This window comes from Hetaerina americana, unplaced genomic scaffold (genome assembly GCF_022747635.1).
Source record: "Hetaerina americana unplaced genomic scaffold, ioHetAmer1.1.p SCAF_6, whole genome shotgun sequence".
Taxonomy (NCBI): Eukaryota; Metazoa; Arthropoda; class Insecta; order Odonata; family Calopterygidae; genus Hetaerina; species Hetaerina americana.
The window spans coordinates 90,662,776-90,680,741 of record NW_027287205.1 but is presented as its reverse complement, the minus strand read 5'-3'; the positions used below and the strand labels follow the sequence as shown (position 1 = coordinate 90,680,741).

At 40.8% G+C, this 17,966-nt stretch overlaps 1 protein-coding gene across 1 annotated transcript in view; it reads left to right on the top strand.

The window, feature by feature from the left end:
• Cbl (E3 ubiquitin-protein ligase CBL) overlaps positions 1-17,966 on the top strand; it is a 236,893-nt gene that overhangs the window by 188,860 nt on the left and 30,067 nt on the right. The window contains exon 2 of the mRNA XM_071594293.1: positions 2,085-2,231. Within this exon, the coding sequence (XP_071450394.1) occupies positions 2,085-2,231 (147 nt within the window). The remainder of the gene's footprint in view (positions 1-2,084; positions 2,232-17,966) is intronic.

Below are 17,966 nucleotides of genomic sequence, written 5' to 3'. Positions count from 1 at the left end.
GTATATATATTTGTGTATATTTGTGTGTGTGTGTGTATGTATGTATATATAATTTTATATATATATATATATATATATATATATGTACATACATACACACACACACAAATATATATACAGATCCAAGAGAGATGGAAGGGGGATATAGAAGAACCGAATGGTAAAGAACTTAGACCAACAAATTTAGACAGGAAAGGAACATGACGTAGAGTAAGATAATGGCTTAGGTCCAGGCATACTATACGATGAGATAGAGGGGGCATTAAGAGAGATGAAGCTAAATAAGGCCATGAGGGTGGATAATATTCCGGCGGAACTACTGAAATGTTTAGGCAAATGTGGGAAGAAGAGGCTATATGGGCTGATTGTTACTGTTTAAGAGGAAGGAATCTGGCCGGAAGACATAGTGAGATCAGTTTTAGTTCCTATTTGGAAAAAGGTAAAGGCTACATGACGTGAGGACTACAGGACAATAAGTTTGATATCCCGCTTAGCTAAAGTTGTTCTCAGGATCATTAATAAAAGGATAGAGAGTAAGGCAAATGATTACTTAGGGGATGAACAGTTTGGGTTTAGGAAGGGGAGAGGTACGCATGTTGCCATTGCGGTAATGACATAATTAATCAAGAGGAATATAGAACACAACCAGGAGGTATTTGCCTGTTTCGTAGATTCCGAAAAAGCATTTGATAGAGTGAATTGGGAAAAACTAATGAGTATATTGCAGAAAATAGGAATAGATTGGAGGGAAAGGAGGCTAATCCGCAACCTGTACATGTCTCAGACTGCTCAGGTGCGAGTGGGGAACGGGGAGTCCGGTTGGGCAGTGTTAGGAAGAGGTGTAAGGCAGGTTTGCCCAATATCACCGTTGCTGTTCAACCTGTATGCAGAGGAAATGATTAAAGAGGCATGGGAAGAGCTGGGAGTAGGAATGAAAATGAGCGGGAAATTCATAAAATCAGTTAGGTTCGCTGATGACCAAGGGGTTGCAAGCATTGCTGAGTGAATTGGAAATTCAGTGCAGCAGGTATGGAATGAGAATCAATATTAATGAAACAAAGGTTATGCGATTTTCTCGAAAGGAAAAGGCTAAGCTAAACGATGCAGCAATTTCAGAGTGTAAAAATCATTCGCCTTGACTGGGATTCGAACCCGGATCCCTCAATATCCGGTCGAGTGCTTTAGCCACTTAAGCTACCGAGGCATCCTCTTAAACTCTGAAATTTTGGGGCTTTTAAAGGAACAAGATGATGTGACGAAATACCGTGCATACAATGTCACAGGCATTCGTAGTCGTTCTTTGGAATTACGCTAAGCTAAACATTACAATAGGATGGCAAAAACTAGAGCAGGTAGAACAGTTTACATATCTCGGCAGTGTTTTGGACCAACACGGTGAAAGTAGTAGGGACGTAAGGAGAAGAATTGAGCTGGGCAAAGAGGATTTCACAAGGAGGAGGGAGTTGTTGAGAGGGCCGTTGAGTAAGGATGTTAAGAAAAAACGCATGGGCGAAGTGGGGTGTTTGTTGGGAGCAATCCTATGGAGGCAGGAAAAGTGGATGAAGGGTGTATTGATCGGCCGTGGGATGTTGAAGACTGTAATAGAGGGGAGAATGTTAGGCAAACAGGGAAAGGGAAGGAACAGGATAGGGATGTTGGACGGGATGAAGGGAGGAAGAAAGTACTTAGAGATGAAGGGGGACCTGATGTAGAGTAAGATGCTTGATTTTGTTTTTGTTAGGAGTCAAAAAGTATTCTATTTAGTAGCTGTGTCCATTCAACAACCTACCTTAACCAGTAGGTTACCTTATAATAATAATAATATATATATGTGTATATGAAAACTTTAGCTGCCTATGTCAGTAAGACAATTTTTTCCAATTGATTCATAATTCATCCCCCTCTGTCCTTGCAGTGGGAATTTGTCTCATTTTTTCGCCTTTTTCCCCAGTCATGAAGATTGATTGTGGGTTCATATTGTTTGCTGAAATTTTATTTCTAAATGCAAACATTTACTCAATATCTAATCACCCATTAAATGACATCATTCTGAAAAAGCATGTATTTTTTATCTTCTTCCACAGCACGCTGGTTCCATGGAAAGTTTTTCGACAAACGCTGAATGAAGTGCATCCCATCAGCACTGGGCTCGAAGCCATGGCCCTCAAATCTACAATCGACCTCACATGTAATGATTACATCTCGAATTTTGAATTTGATGTTTTTACGAGGTGAGTCACATTTTATTATGATATGGAAATGTTAGTATTAATGTAGCCTGACCTTAAGCATACTATATTGTGAAGAAATGCCTGGGCCCTTATTTACTGATTTCAATATTGCCGAGGTTTAAAGTAGTCCTCCTAAAGTTTCTTCGGACGATTGAAAAGTTTTGATGTTTTGTATTAATGAGTTGTGGAGTAAATTCCACAATAGTTATCTATTTGAACAATTAGTCAATGTGATCAGGTAAAGTTGACTAACAGGTAATTAGGGATTCTGTGTTAAATGAGGAATGTTTGAAAAATCATAGGGTGATGGATGAACGTTGGTTTAGTGACAAGGCCATCTGCAATCATTCTATGTATTCTCTAGGCCTGGGAAACAAGCTTCTCCCTTCCTTGTAAAGTTTTCCATTTAAACATCTGCCCTGTATTGTAAAATGAACTTTTTTCAAAGGTAACGGAGTTAACTACGGATGCCTTAAGTAAATATTTAAATGAAAGATGTGAGAGCTGGAAGCTAAAATATGGAGTGCAGAGTTGAGTGGCTTGTGAGCTGTCTTTGATACCAGAAGTGAAGCAATGTTGTGAGCTTTTGGGATGTGGGTGTGGAGGATGAGTGAGAAGACAGTGAAATGGCCGTAAATGATAGCAAGAAAAGAAATACTTGAACAGGACAAGAAGGAAAAAGGAGTGGTTTTTGGTAGAATTGACAGTAGGGTAGAAGTGGATGAAGGAAATTATGCTCTGAGAATAAATGGGGAATGTTGAAGAAGGCAGCTGCATGTGGGTGGGTGCGTGTATTTATGATATACATATATATATATATATATATATATATATATATATATATATATATATATATATATATTTGTGAGGGTGTGTCCGAGTGCATGCGTGAGTGCCTGTGCAAGTGCATGCATGAGTGCGTATGCATGCGTGCGAGTGTGTGCGCGCCTATATATATATGTGTATATATATATATATGCTTTCATAGACGTAACACGGAAGTGCCGAATAGTACAATACACAGTAACACATAATATAGAAACACAAAAAAAGAGAACACTCACACGTATTTTCTTGATATTTCGACGGAAACAATCCGTCTTCCTCTGAAGATGTAGAAGTAATGACTGCTGGAATTGTTGAGGTGAGGGGTGCGAGAGAAAGGGAAGGGGGCCAGGGGAAGGGGAGAACGGGAGGCGAAGGAGGGGTGAAAGGAATGGTTGGGGAGAGGAAAGGGAGAGGGAAGGGGTGGAAGTAACAGTTTTAGGCCACTCCCATCAGTGAACGACATTGAGGCCCGGATGCTGATAGGCCATACAGATGTAAATGAAAGCCAATTCAAGGGTTTTTAATTCTATAGGGTTATCGGATGTGGGAAGGGACGCTAGGACGGAAACATTGTAACACTGGTTGAAGGGGGTATTATGATGGGAAGCATGTTTAGGGATGGGGAGACCCGCGGACGGGGAGGAGGGATTCCACGAGGCGCGGTGGTTGTTAATCCTAATGTTAAGTGGTGTGGAACATTGGCCTATGTAAAAGGACGGGCAGAGTTTACAGGTAAGAAGATAAACAACATTCTTGGAAGTGCAAGAGGAATAGGGGAAGGGCGGGAGAGAGTTGAATGGTGGGATGGAGTAGGGTGGAGTGGTGAAAATAGGGCAGGTTTTGCATCTTGCTCGATGACATGGAGTGGGTATGGCTCTGGGTGTGTGAGGGGATTTTGAGAGTGGCCTGGTGGATTTGAGGATATCTGCTAGGTTGGCGGGACGTTTGAAGGTGACAGAGGGGCAATTGGGGAGAAGGTTGGAGGAAGTGTTGTGATTTTTGAGGATGGGGAATAGGTCTTTGAGGATGACTTTGAGAGACTGAATGCCTGGGAAGTAGGTCGTACAGATTGAGAGAGGCTGGGAGTCTGTGGTTGACGCAGGCTTGGGGGTGTAGGAATGTTTAAGTATTTTTTTATGGAGGAGAGAATCAGGGTATCCTCGTTGGAGGAGGGAGTGGTGAAGGTTGTTAAGGTATTTGTTAAGGGATTCGGGATGGTTGCAAATGCGGTGACCGCGGATAGAAAGAGAGTAAGGGAGGGAGCGCTTGGTATGGGAGGGGTGACAACTGCTGTAATGAAGGTATTGCTGCTTATTAGTAGGTTTGGTGTGAACAGAGGTAAGGAATTTGTTGTTGCTGAGGGAAATATTAACATCGAGGAAGGTAATCTGAGAGGATGAAATGGTCGAGGTGAAAGACAAAGATGAGGAATCATTGAGTTTGGAGATGAAGGAATTGAGGGAATCTATGCCGTGTGGCCATAGTAGAAAGATGTCGTCAATGTATCGGAGCCACAGGAGAGGTTGCAGAGGATAGTTGGAAAGGAAATTCTCTTCCAGGACACCGAGGTGGAGGTTTGCATATGAAGGGCTGAATCTGCTACCCATGGCACAGCCCTTTATTTGGAGGTAATGGTTATTGTTGAAAGAAAAGGAGTTGCGGGTGAGAATGAAGTTGGAAAGATCAATGAGAAAATCGGTACTGGGGATTTGAGGGGTAGGGCGTTTGGAGAGGAAGTAACGTAGGGAAGAAAGGCCTCCTTGGTGAGGAATGGATGTGTATAAGGAGGTGACATCGATTGTAGCCATAGTAATTTGGGTGTCAGGAGGGAGTGAAGTTGAGTGGAGCAATCTGAGGAAGTGGTAGGTATCTTTGATAAAGGAGGGTAGGGAGTGAACTAAAGGTTGGAGATAGTGGTCCACGAAGGCGGAAATTCTTTCGGTCGGAGAGCTACGCGAGGAGACAATAGGGCGGCCTGGGTTGTTGGGTTTGTGGATCTTAGGAAGGATGTAGAAGTGAGGGGTGTGAGGTTGGGAAGGGGAAAGGAGGGAGATGTCCCTGGGGGAAAGATTCTCCTTAGGGCCATTGTCTCGGAGGAAAGCGATTATTTCTTTTTGGAATGCGGGGTTAGGGTCAGCAGGAATATGTTGATAGGAGGAAGTGTCGGAGAGTAATCTGTTGCATTCTTGAAGGTAGTCTGTAGTGTTTAGGATTACAACTGTCGAACCCTTGTCGGCAGAAGTGATGACTAGGTTGGGGTTGCGTGTGAGTTTTTTTAAATCAGCTAATTCGGCCGGGGAGAGATTAGTTTTCGGATTTAGAGATTTAAGGAAAGAAGGACTAGATGTTTTGGACAGGAGAAGATTGATAAAGATTTCGACCGGGTGATTTGGAGGGAGCGGTGGAGGCTCAAGGTGGGAAGGCGGCCGGAACTTGGTGAGAGCGCTGTGTGTGTGTGCGGGGGATTGAGTGGCGGGTTGCATCGCCCAGAAATGTCGCCATCTAAGATTTCTGGCAAAATTGATGACGTCTGCGAGGATGGTCACGTGATTAACCTTGGGGGTGGGGGAAAAAGAGAGGCCTTTTCCCAGAAGAGAGGTTTGGTGCTCATTCAGCGTTGTGCTAGAGAGGTTCAGCACGTGTTCGGCAGTATCTTTTGCTTGGTCAGCCGGCGGGGAAGGGACGGATTGAGAAGGGTTTTGTTGGTGGCAACGGCTCGGTGGAATTCCTGGTGTTGGTAGGGAAGGTGGGGGTAGGTGGAAAATAGTCGCTAAATCCGGTTTCTGTAGGTAAAGGGGTGGGGGAGGAGGGCTAGGTTTGACAAGTTGGAGAGGTAAGGCAAGGCCTTGGCGGAAGTAAGAAGTGCAAAGATTGGACAATTTGTTTAAGGCTTTTCTGCGTCGAAACTCAAGGGAGCGGAGAGCCGATTTGAGGATTCGGTTTACATTCGGGAGGAGATGTGGGGAAGTGAGAGAAAGAATGTTGATGAGGGAATGTGTGGAATTGTGATATTTGTGAATGAGGCCATTGTATTGATCTCGGATGAACGTGCAAAAAAGAAAGGACTGTTGAAACTTGAGTGCATGTAGACTGGGGTGCAGGACGGAAGGTAGGCCTGATATAGGGAACTTAATGCATAAGCCATTGGGAATGATACCCAATGCAATGCATGCCGAAAGAAATTCAGAATGGCAGGTGTATTGGGCGAGTTTGCGGGAAAATTTCCGAATCTGGCGTAACCAAGATGATGTGGGATCAAAGTCGTTCATCATTGGAAGGGTGCAAAAATATATAAAGGAAGGGTGTTGGGATGGTGATTAAGTGGAAGAGGAAAAATAGAGAAACAGTAGTGAAGGGAAGGATAGGACACTGAGAAAGGTAGTTTCAGCTTACAATACTGGAACCGTAGACACAGCTCGTTGACAGAAGATGACAGGGTGATTGCTCATAGCAACAGTATATAGTATATGCTTTCATAGACGTAACACGGAAGTGCCGAATAGTACAATACACAGTAACACATAATATAGAAACACAAAAAAAGAGAACACTTACACGTATTTTCTTGATATTTCGACGGAAACAATCCGTCTTCCTCTGAAGATGTAGAAGTAATGACTGCTGGAATTGTTGAGGTGAGGGGTGCGAGAGAAAGGGAAGGGGGCCAGGGGAAGGGGAGAACGGGAGGCGAAGGAGGGGTGAAAGGAATGGTTGGGGAGAGGAAAGGGAGAGGGAAGGGGTGGAAGTAACAGTTTTAGGCCACTCCCATCAGTGAACGACATTGAGGCCCGGATGCTGATAGGCCATACAGATGTAAATGAAAGCCAATTCAAGGGTTTTTAATTCTATAGGGTTATCGGATGTGGGAAGGGACAAAAGCCTCCAGTCTACGTCTATCCTCCTGCTTCAATGACCACGTTTCCGCACCGTACATAGCTACGCTCCATATCAACGTTTTTATGACTCTTTTCTTAACATCCTTACTCAACATCCCTCTCATCAACTCCCTCCTCCTTGTGAAAGCCTCTTTGCCTAGCGCAATTCTTCTCCTTACGTCCCTACTACTTTGACCGTGTTGGTCCAAAACCCTACCGAGATACGTAAACTGTTCTAACTGCTCTAGTTTTTGCCCTCCAACTTTAATGTTAAGCTTGGCCTTTTTCTTTCTAGAAAATCGCATAACCTTTGTTTTATTAATATTGATTCTCATCCCATACCTGTCGCACTGAATTTCCAGTTCACTAAGCAGTGCTTGCAGCCCCTTGACTGATGACAAACTAAAGCTTGGTCATCAGCAAACCTAACTGATTTTACAAATTCCCTGCTTACCTTCATTCCTACCTCCAGTTCTTCCCATGCCTCCTTGATCATTTCCCCTGCATACAGGTTGAACAGCAACGGTGATAATGGGCAACCCTGCCTTACACCTCTTCCTAACACTGCCCATCCGGACTCCCCGTTCCCCACTCGCACCTGAGCAGTCTGAGACATGTACAGGTTGCGGATTAGCCTCCTTTCCCTCCAATCTATTCCTATTTTCTGCAATATACTCATTAGTTTTTCCCAATTCACTCTATCAAATGCTTTTTCGGAATTTACGAAACAGGCAAATACCTCCTGGTTTTGTTCTATATTCCTCTTGATTAATAATCTCATTACTGCAATGGCATCACGCGTACCTCTCCCCTTCCTAAAGCCACACTGATCATCCCCTAAGTAATCATTTGCTCTACTCTATATCCTTTTGTTTATGATCCTGAGAACAACTTTAGCTGCGTGGGATATCAAAGTTATCGTCCTGTAGTCCTCACATGATGTAGCTTTTACCTTTTTCGGAATTGGAACTAAAACTGATCTCACAAAGTCTTCCGGCCAGGTTCCTTCCTCATAAATACTACAGATCAACCCATATAGCCTCTTCCTCCCAAATTTTCCTAAGCCTTTTAAAAGTTCCGTGGGAATGTTATCAACACCCACGGCCTTATTTAGTTTCATTTCCCTTAATGCCCTTTCGATCTCATTGTCTAGTATGCCTGGACCTAAGCTATCTTCCTCTACGCCATGTTCCTTTTCTATGTCTAACTTTGTTGGTCTAAGCTCTTTACTATACAGTTCTTCTATATATTCCTTCCATCTCTCTTGGATCTTCCCTGCGTCAACTATTACCTTACCCGCCTTATCTCTAACTGCTATCGTTGATCTCCCTTTCTTACTTCCCGATAAAGGTTTAAATTTGCTATACAGTGTACCAATTTCACCCTTCCTCTGCAGACTTTCCATATCCTTGCACTGCGTATTCCACCAAGCTTCTTTTGCTTTATTTTATGCCCACCTCAATTTATTGTTTAATTCTTTATACTTCGTTTTGCCTAATTCTGTATTTACATTCTTCCATTTTCTCCTCTCATCCATCTCTGTAATCATCTGATTAGTGATCTATGGTTTCCTAGTCCTTTTAGTGTTAACGGTTCCAATAGTATTATTAATGGTTTCTGGCGTAACTTTATGGAACCGATTCATTATAAATAAATGAAAGGACTGACTTTGTAATTCCACACGAAAAATAGTGCCAAATAGTTCCAATAGAAAAATAGGTTCCAATAGTGTTTTTTGCGGCTTTAGATAGCCCTTTCTTGATACTTTCCCATTTTTCTTTGATAGTACTTAGCCCTTTACCATCCTCCATAATTTCTTCAACAGCCTGTTGGTACTCCTTCCTTTTTAATCCATTAAAGGCATCTATGTTCCATTTTCTAACCTGCCGCCCCTGCCTTATCTTTTTAAAAGGCCGCTACATTTCATAACGCCGCATCTGTTCCCAGGAAGCTGTGCGAATTTATCACACTGTTCCTAAACTTGTGTCCTACCAGAATGTAATCCAGCTATACCTTTTTGAGTCACCTGGCATTTTCCATGTATACCTTCGTCTTTTGTGGTGTCTAAACTAAGTGTTGGTGATGACTAGCCCCTGTTTCCTTCAGGACTCAACTGCTTTCTTCCCGTGGTCATTCCTCGTGCCTAAACCGTAGTCCCCCACCACATCACCATCTCTTCCTTCGCCTACCGTTGAATTCCAATCCCCAATCACTATCAAATGTTTCCCTGTGGGAACACACGCGGTTATGTCCTCTAACTTATCGTATATCCTATCGACCTCTTCTTCCTTATGGTTGCTCGGTGGCATGTATAGTATACCTGAATAATGACCTACCTGTAGTTCATCGGTTCTGCTTTTATCTCTGCTGGTAGTATTCTATCCATTACCTGCTCTATGTCGACTACGCTTCTTCCTACCTCTTCATTTAATACTTTGGCAACCCCTCGTTGGCTCTCGTCCCCACCGCTGTATATTATTATAATTATCACTCCAGTAATCCCCGCTATCTTTCCATCTCACCTCGCATAGACCTAAAATATCTATATTTCCCCTTTCCATCTATCGCTTAATATTCTCCAATTTCCCTGTCCTCATCATTGTCCTAACATTCCACGTTTCTATTCTAACTAATGTGGACTTCTTCTTCTGTGTCCTCTGTCCAGCTGCTGCCGGTTTTGCCTTGCAAGGGTTTCGTGGGATGACGGCCACGGGAGCCTTGCCTCCCCCGCTACCGGGCATGACACATGCCCGATTGGGCCGAGCCCCGTAGTTGCCAGGACTCAAAATCTCTGTATAGTCCATCATGTTAATCTTGGGAATGATAATTGAGGTGGTTTCCCGTTGCCTTCCTCAATAGTGTTTTTAACGTGACACCATCACTCGATGACCACTCCACTGGGGTCAGACGCCATTGCAGCCACCTCATTCAGGAACAGGCGCTGCGTGGACTACCTATCGTCTGGCTCTATATATATATTTTTATATATTCATCAACATGGAAATAGATATAAGGAAAAGGAATAGGAATACATAAAGGATGAACACAGGAGAGGGGGGAAGGCAGAATCAAGCAGAATCACAAGTGCAAATGACTCCTTGACGGGGACTATACATATACAAAACCAGGACTGTATTTATATTTATATATGTACACAAGATATTTTTACGCTAGCTCTCTGCTCCATTCCTCCTTCCCGATCTCTCCTGTGTTTATATCAGAGACTGTTTTAGCCGTTACTCTGTGGAATTTTTCCATCGTATAGAAAGAAAGAAAACACAGCAATTCCACATTTACACTTTATGGTTTCACCACTGCGTGGCATCTTCAGGTGTCATCTTCACCTGAAGATGCCACGCAGTGATGAAACCATGGTCGTCTGAATAAAGTGTAAATGTGGAATTGCTGTGTTTTCTTTCTTTCTATACTCTCCTTTGTTTTTCCTTTTACGTGTATTCCTATCCCTTTTCCTTATATTCATTTCTATGGGAATGAATATTTGCCCTATGGTGGATTTTCATGTTTGAATGTATGTATGTATATATATATATATATATATATATATATATATATATATATATATATATTTATGTATACAAACATACATTTATGCAAAATGTATGTGTATTTCTTTTCTAGAAAACCAAGGTTTTGGAGTTTTTGAGAAAGAAGAAAGATAATTCATATATAACGTGCTTGTTAACTAGAGGAAGTGGAATAGTTTACCTATCATATTTACTTATCAAAGTTTGTGGGCCAAAATGGTCTTAAGCACATTGGAAGGAGTGTTGTATTAGGCAAGGAAGCTTTTCTGAGGAGGAGAGAATTGATGACAGGATGGTTGAGCAAGGTTGTTAGGAACCAAGTATTCAAAACTTAGTGAATTGTAGTTTTTAATGGTCCTGTAGCATGGTTTTTGACGCTAGATGATAGGTGATGGTTGTTTGTGGGCATGATGAATGATGGAAAAGGCATAGTGGGTGGAAAAGAAAAGGAACAAGGTGGGGGAGAAAGGAGAGGATTGTTGGGGGCAGTGAAAAGGAGGCAGGACAGATGGATAGGGAACATTCTGGTGGTTTAGGAGGCATATTGTTACAATAAATGTGCATAATGAGGACTAATAAGCAATGGAGCTAAACGATATATGGAACATTTGCTAGCACAGATGACTGTTTATGAATTCCAGTTCTCTCAGACTTGTAATACGGATGAAATGGGGGTTTACTGAATAGCTTCGACGAAAAATAAGCCAGCTTTACAAAGTGATTCCAAGGTTCCCAGTTAAAGGAAAAGAAAGGGTGTCTACCCTTCCTCAGGGCTTGGGGCTATGATCAGCTGATGCTGATATAGCCCCAAGTTGAAGAGTGTTCCCATGGACTAATGGAGACAGCCTCAAATGCTGAAGGGAATAGTGGATGACCTCTTGTCTTTTTACAAATAATTGAGGAAATGCATTGATTGTTACCATAACTTGTAACTATTGTAACGTTACTGTAATGGGTGTCCATAATCATTTCTTCCCCTTAGTTAAGAAATACCAAATCGTTGCTCTTTGATTCCCGAAGGAATAAATAAAAGTGCTTTTTTAAAGCAAACAGCATTGAATGAAAATACCAAATCACTTATTTCCATAGAAATAATGCCACGCAAAAAATTTAAACCAATGGTCGAGCAGCAATAGTGATCAATCGGCAGCTGATTTATTCCGTGAACAAGATTCATCCAAGGAAGCTTCATTGAAGTATAATGGAATTCTACTACCATTGATCAAATTGTTTTGCAATACCACCGAGCATCAGCTATAATAAAAGTGCAATGCTTGTATTCTTAAATATTTAAACAGCAACAACCATTATGGCAAAATTTATGCATGCTGAAGAACAGCGACAATGTTAAATTTTATCATTGAAACTGAAAATTACAAACGAAAACTAGTAATATATTTTGGAAGCTGAGCTATTTGTTCTTTAAATAAATACTAAATTATTTAGCTATCTTAATAATTGAAATGCATTAGATAAATGTGATTGTTCAATTTAGCACTCATTAGTATTGTTTTTGTGAGACACTCATGATTTATTACAGACTTAATTTTAGGTGAACGTATGAAATAAATTTTTTTAAAGGAGTTAGTTTCATATTTTAATGGGTTTTTCTTATGTTTCGGGGCTCAGACGAGTCATTAAAAGTTGTCTGCAATCAATAGTGCACAAGGTTCCAGGGGAACATGTTCCATGGTGTTACCTGTATCGAAACCCTGGCAAATGGAGATTTCTCAAGTCCCAAAAACCTCCAACCCCTTGTAGGTTGCATTAGCTAGGGTTCGTTGTATTTGCATTGGAGTTTGGTAAATAGTAGACTTAAACAAAAAAAAGGATAGGCAGTTGACTTTGTTCATTCAATTCATACGCTAGATAAGTTTCATAGCAACAAAGCAGAATTTTTGCGCTGTTTCGTAACCATGGATGAAACATGGGTCCATTACTTCCCACCTGAGACAAAAGAACAATCAAAACAATGGTTTCAAAACGGAGAACCCCTTCAAAGAAGGCGAAGACCATTTCAACTGCAAGCGTAAGTTTTTTAGGATGCACGTGGGATTATTTTTACTTACTATCAAACTTATTGCAACGTTTGAGCGAAGAAATCAAGCAAAAGCGGCCGCATTTGGCCAAGAAGAAAGTGTTGTTTCATCAAGGCAACGCACTCGCTAAAATATCCGTTTTTGTGATGGCCAAAATTCATGAATGAAAGTTTCGATTGCTACCTCATGCATCCTATTCGCCAGATTTAGCCCCCTCGGAATATTTTCTGTTTGCAAACTTGAAAAAATGGCTCGCTGGTCAAATATTTTCCAACGTTGAAGAAGTAATGTCGGCAGTTAATGGCTCTTTTGAGGAGCAAGACATTTTTTATCATAAAAAAGGGCATTGAACTTTTTGAGCATTGCTGAGAAAGTTTATAGATAGGTAGATAGAGGTCTTTATTTGGGCAAAATTGAGACCAAATGGTCCCTTCTTCCATTTAACCCATCGTCGTATACATATTATATTAGGCATTAAACTTATAGTTACATTCATATGTACACATAAATACATATAGACAGACATCAATTCATTTAGCGCAGATTTGCACATCGAAAAGAAAAAAGTATATATATTATATATATATATATATATATATATATATATATATATATATATATATATATATATATATACACATACACACACATACATACATATATGCATACACATACCTACACACATACATACATATCCACACACACATACATTCACACATAAACATACAGTTACATACCTGTACATACATGCATGCATACATATACATAAATACATACATAATTACGCACATATACACCCTTACATACATACATATGCATATATAAATTAAGAATACACCGGCACATAAACACATACTCAAATTAAAATGGCAGTGAAGATAGAGAACAATAAAATGAGGAAAGTCTAAGCAAAGAAATAAGGTTAGTTAATTAGAGGAAAGATACATGTACATTGTAACAATCATTTTTACATAGTATACATATTATTAAGTTACTGAAATTGAATTGGAGAAATTAAATACATTGAAAATACATGCAGAGTAATGAGAAGCGTGATATTTCTAAAAATAATGATGCACACTCCTACCGCTTGAGATGACAAAACAAAAAAGCAGGGTAAAAAAAAGTAGGCACGGTGATCTGTATAGCAGCTGAGTGGAATGACGGAGGGTATACTGGTTAAGTACCTGAGGAAAATGAACTTGTGAAGTGCTTTTCTAAATGTTGTTATTGATGAAGAGTTTTCTATGTCATCTGGGAGAGAATTCCACAGACGGCATGCTGTAACATGAAAAGGTTTGTGATAGACTTCCGTGCGGTGGTGTGGGACAAGAAGTTTATCATTACCCCTAGTATTTCGGTTGTGGATTGAGCTGATGAAGAGGAAATTTTTGTATAGATATTTAGGTGTGTGGTTTAAAAGTATTCTGTAGAAAAGTGAAAGAATATGTAATTGCCTGCGGCCTTCTAGCTTTAACCAGGGTATTCTATTAAATGAGTCGGAAATATGATCGTATTTCCTAAGATCGAATATGAACCGCACACAGGAGTCCTCTGGAGTTTGGTTTTCGGTTCACCTGAAAGGTCTTGGTATACTACATCACAGTAATCAAAGTGGGGTATGAGAAGATAGGACACAAGAAGCATCTTTAAGGAGGGGTGAGCAATGTGCTGTAACCTTTTCAGTGAATGCAGGGATGAGTTAATTTTTCTGCAGATAGCAATTGCATGATCAGTCCAAGATAATGTTTCATTTATGGTCAAGCCTACATTATTTACTGTCCTTAGGTATGGTATGATAGATCCTTGCAATTTTGTGGTGGTAGTTAATCAATACTTATTCTAGAATGTAATTTATGGTATCCAATTATAATGGACTCACTTTTGATTGGGTTTATTTTCAATAAAATTTTTATTCCCCATAGTGACAAAGCAGCTAGATCTGAATTAATTTCATTTATAATTGTAGGTAGGTCTTGAAGGCGGGAATGGTGATATATTTGTAAATCATCGGCATAAAGGTGATGATTGCAATTTAAAATGCCTTTACTAATATCGTTTATACACAGGGAAAAAAGCAAGGGTCCAAGAATGAATCCTTGTGGAACACCCCTATGTATTTGAAGCCAGTTAGAGGATGAATTAGGTGTAATGACTCTTTGAAATCGGTTACTTAGGTATGAGCAAATCCACAGTAAAGACGAGGAAGAAAAATTCAGGTTTTGAAGTTTTGCTAAGAGAATATCTTTGTCAATAGAGTCAAAGGCTTTGGTAAAGTCTAGGAGAGTCATTATTGTCACCTCTTTGCGATCCGTGGATAGTCGGATGTCATCTGTTATTTTAAGGAGAGCGGTAGCTGTGCTGTGAGAGGACGGAAAGCCTGATTGTAGAGGATCAAGTAAGTTATTTTCATTGAGAAAATTTGAAATTTGTTCGTGAATGAGTCTCTCGAGTGCTTTTGATCAAGGAGGCAAAATGCTGATTGGTCTGTATTCAGCAATGTTAGTGGGTGTGGATTTTTTTGGGATAGGATGGACGAGGGCACGTTTCCAGAGTAAGGGATATGTTCCAGTTAGAATAGACCAATTAAAGATATGAGTTAAAACAGGAAGCACAATGGGAAGTAACTTTTGTATGAGAATAGGTGAAATGCCGTCAGCTCCATCTGAGGAGGACTTGATTTTTTTGAGGGCCTGGAGGACTTCCATTTGTGTGACGGGAGAAATTTTGAATGAGCTTCCAGCAGAAACTGGAGTTGGTTCAGAATTTTGCAAACTGTATATGTATTCATTTTTTGCATTAAAGTCGATTTCCGTCGGTGGGGTTGTGAATAAACGGTTTAGGTCGTCTGGAGAAATGTCAGCAGGTAGGGAGTGTTGATTTTTAGTTTTTCCAACACCAAGGTACTTCAAGCTTTTCCAAATATGTGACGGGGGCTCTTTAGATATTTGGAAGGCATATCTGATTTTGGAATTTCTAATGACTTGTTTAGTTTTGTTACGCAGTTTGATATTGAATACATTTTCGTTTTTATGTTTTTTAAACAGGCTACAGACTGCGTCACGCCTACGCATCAAGTATTTTATTTCATCTGTTATCCAAGGGGAGGGGGTTTGGACAGTTGGATTTTTCTAAACGGTGCATGTTTGTCTCCTAGATCGTTTAAGAACGTATAAAATAGTTCTACTTTTTTATCTATGTCGTCGATGAATTCTATAGACTGCCATGGAATGGTAGCTGCATCAGATACTAGGTCTTTGTCATCTATGGACTTGAAATCGCGAGTAAGAATGAATTTCTGCCTAAATTTAGGACATCTGAGTATGTTAAAAATAATACATCATGCGTGGATATTCCTGGGGCAGAAAGTTGCCCATATGTTTTGATTTTGTCAGGGTTGGCTGTAATTATTGCATAAAGCCAAGTGGCTGATGAAGATGTGTGATGGGTAGGTTCTAGGGGAAGTATGCTAAGACCGAGGTATGACATAGAGTTAGTAATTGTTTTAGAGTCATGAGTGGAGGAAAGAAAGTTAGCATTGAAGTCACCAGTAATAATAACATGGTCATAGTTCGGAATGAGGGAAGATAAGGCTTCTTCCAAGTTGGAAAAATAACCTACCTTGGGTGGGCGGTAAACTATGGCTAAAAGAATTTTTTGTAGGTTGAAGGTTATCTCTAAGAATGCAAACTCGGGTCTTTTGCAGTAAATGGAAGAACTTTTTGATATAATTTTGAATGAGAAATCTTTTCTCACGTAGACACTTACACCTCCACCACCCTTGCCGATACAATCATGTCGATAGAAGTTGTAGCTGGGGATGTCGATGGACGTGGTAGACATATGAGGCTTAAGCCAAGTCTCAGCAATGGAAATTGCATGAACGTCGTTGTCAGGTAGAAGTTGGCACAATTCGTCAAGGTGTGCAGAGAGACTTTGGGGGTTGAGGTAAATTATTTGAAAAGAACGAGGGTGAGATCTAAAAATGTCGCATAAGGTTAATTGATTGTTAAGGAATTTACTTGGAGCCAGGTATCGTTCACGTAGATCAATGGTTGAAGAGGAAAGACGTCGAGACGTATTTTTACCTTCAAGTTGGAAAGAGGCGAATTCCAGTGCGAGAGGATTTAGGGATCTGTGGTGGCTTTTAGGGAAGAATTCCGGTGCAAAAGGGTCTAGGGGCGAAAAGGTTTGGGAAAATCCAAACCAGTATTTTGTGGTTAGTTGGGTAAAACGTGATGACTCAAGGTCATTATCGGGGAATTCAATCGTGTATGAGGGACAAAGATTAGCGATGCTACCTGTGGCGGTCAAGGTATTTTGAGTGGGAAGGCGTGGGAGAGCATCCTGCGGTGATGGTGTTACTGGCGGGGTATTGCCGAGGGTGTCCTGCCGTGGGGGTAAGATGGTGGGTATGCGATAATGAGTTTGGGAATTTGGGAAGGGGTAATGGCTTGCGGGTGATGACTGGGAGGGAGTGTTTTTAGGAACCCGGGAGCGAAAAGAGTGGTTCATCATACCTCTTAGATAAACCTGGAAGTAGCTAAGCTATCTAAGTTAACACAAGCAGAAGCATAACAGGAAAGAAATGAAAATATTGCAGGGTGAGATCTAAGTATTTAGATTAAAAGCATTGGTAAGTTGTTAGCGATACACTGTTATTGTTAAGGTAGTCTACAAGATCGTTCAAAAAAGCACTAGATAGGATAGGTGCTAAGCACTGCACTACGCAAAGACTAAACAATTGCAGGAAACAAATAAGGATCCTGCAAACTCAATTGAAAGGAAGGCACTATTAAGTGAGATATGGGAAAAGCACTAGGCACTGACACTAAATAAATTTTCACTAAATTACTTCTAAACAGAGCACTACAGGATGATTATTCAAATGGGAAAAAGAATAGAAAACACTATTTAAAAGGGAGGCACTATTTAAGACAACTACGGGAAATGCGTTGGGCACTGACACTAAATCACTTTTCACTTGATGGCTTTGCAGCGTAGATCAGGAACAGGTGAGCTGGATTCAGGAGCAACAGGGTATAGAAGGTTAGAGATGCAGGAGTAAGATGTTGTGGGAAGTCACGTGCACAGAATGAACGAAGGCAGATCAGGAGCAATTTCCGGAGAGTGGGCGACGAGAATGTAGAGGCACAAAGCACGGAAGGCAGGAATTTCGAGTACCAAGAGGTAAGAGTGCGGCTCGGTAAGGTACTATGAGGGAATATTGTTTTCGCGGTAGTAAAGAGAGCACTGGCAGGTCACAAATCACTGTATTTAATTATTTTATTCTATCTGCAAGCGGTTGGTCAAAACTGCTCGTGGTAGGCAAGAAAGGCAATTCAGCCACTGAGTTAGCGGCGTCCGATCCTAGATGAACTATTGCGAGAGATATAATCAACACTCACCTACTGCATGTCTCCTTCATTTGAGACATAAATCCTGGAG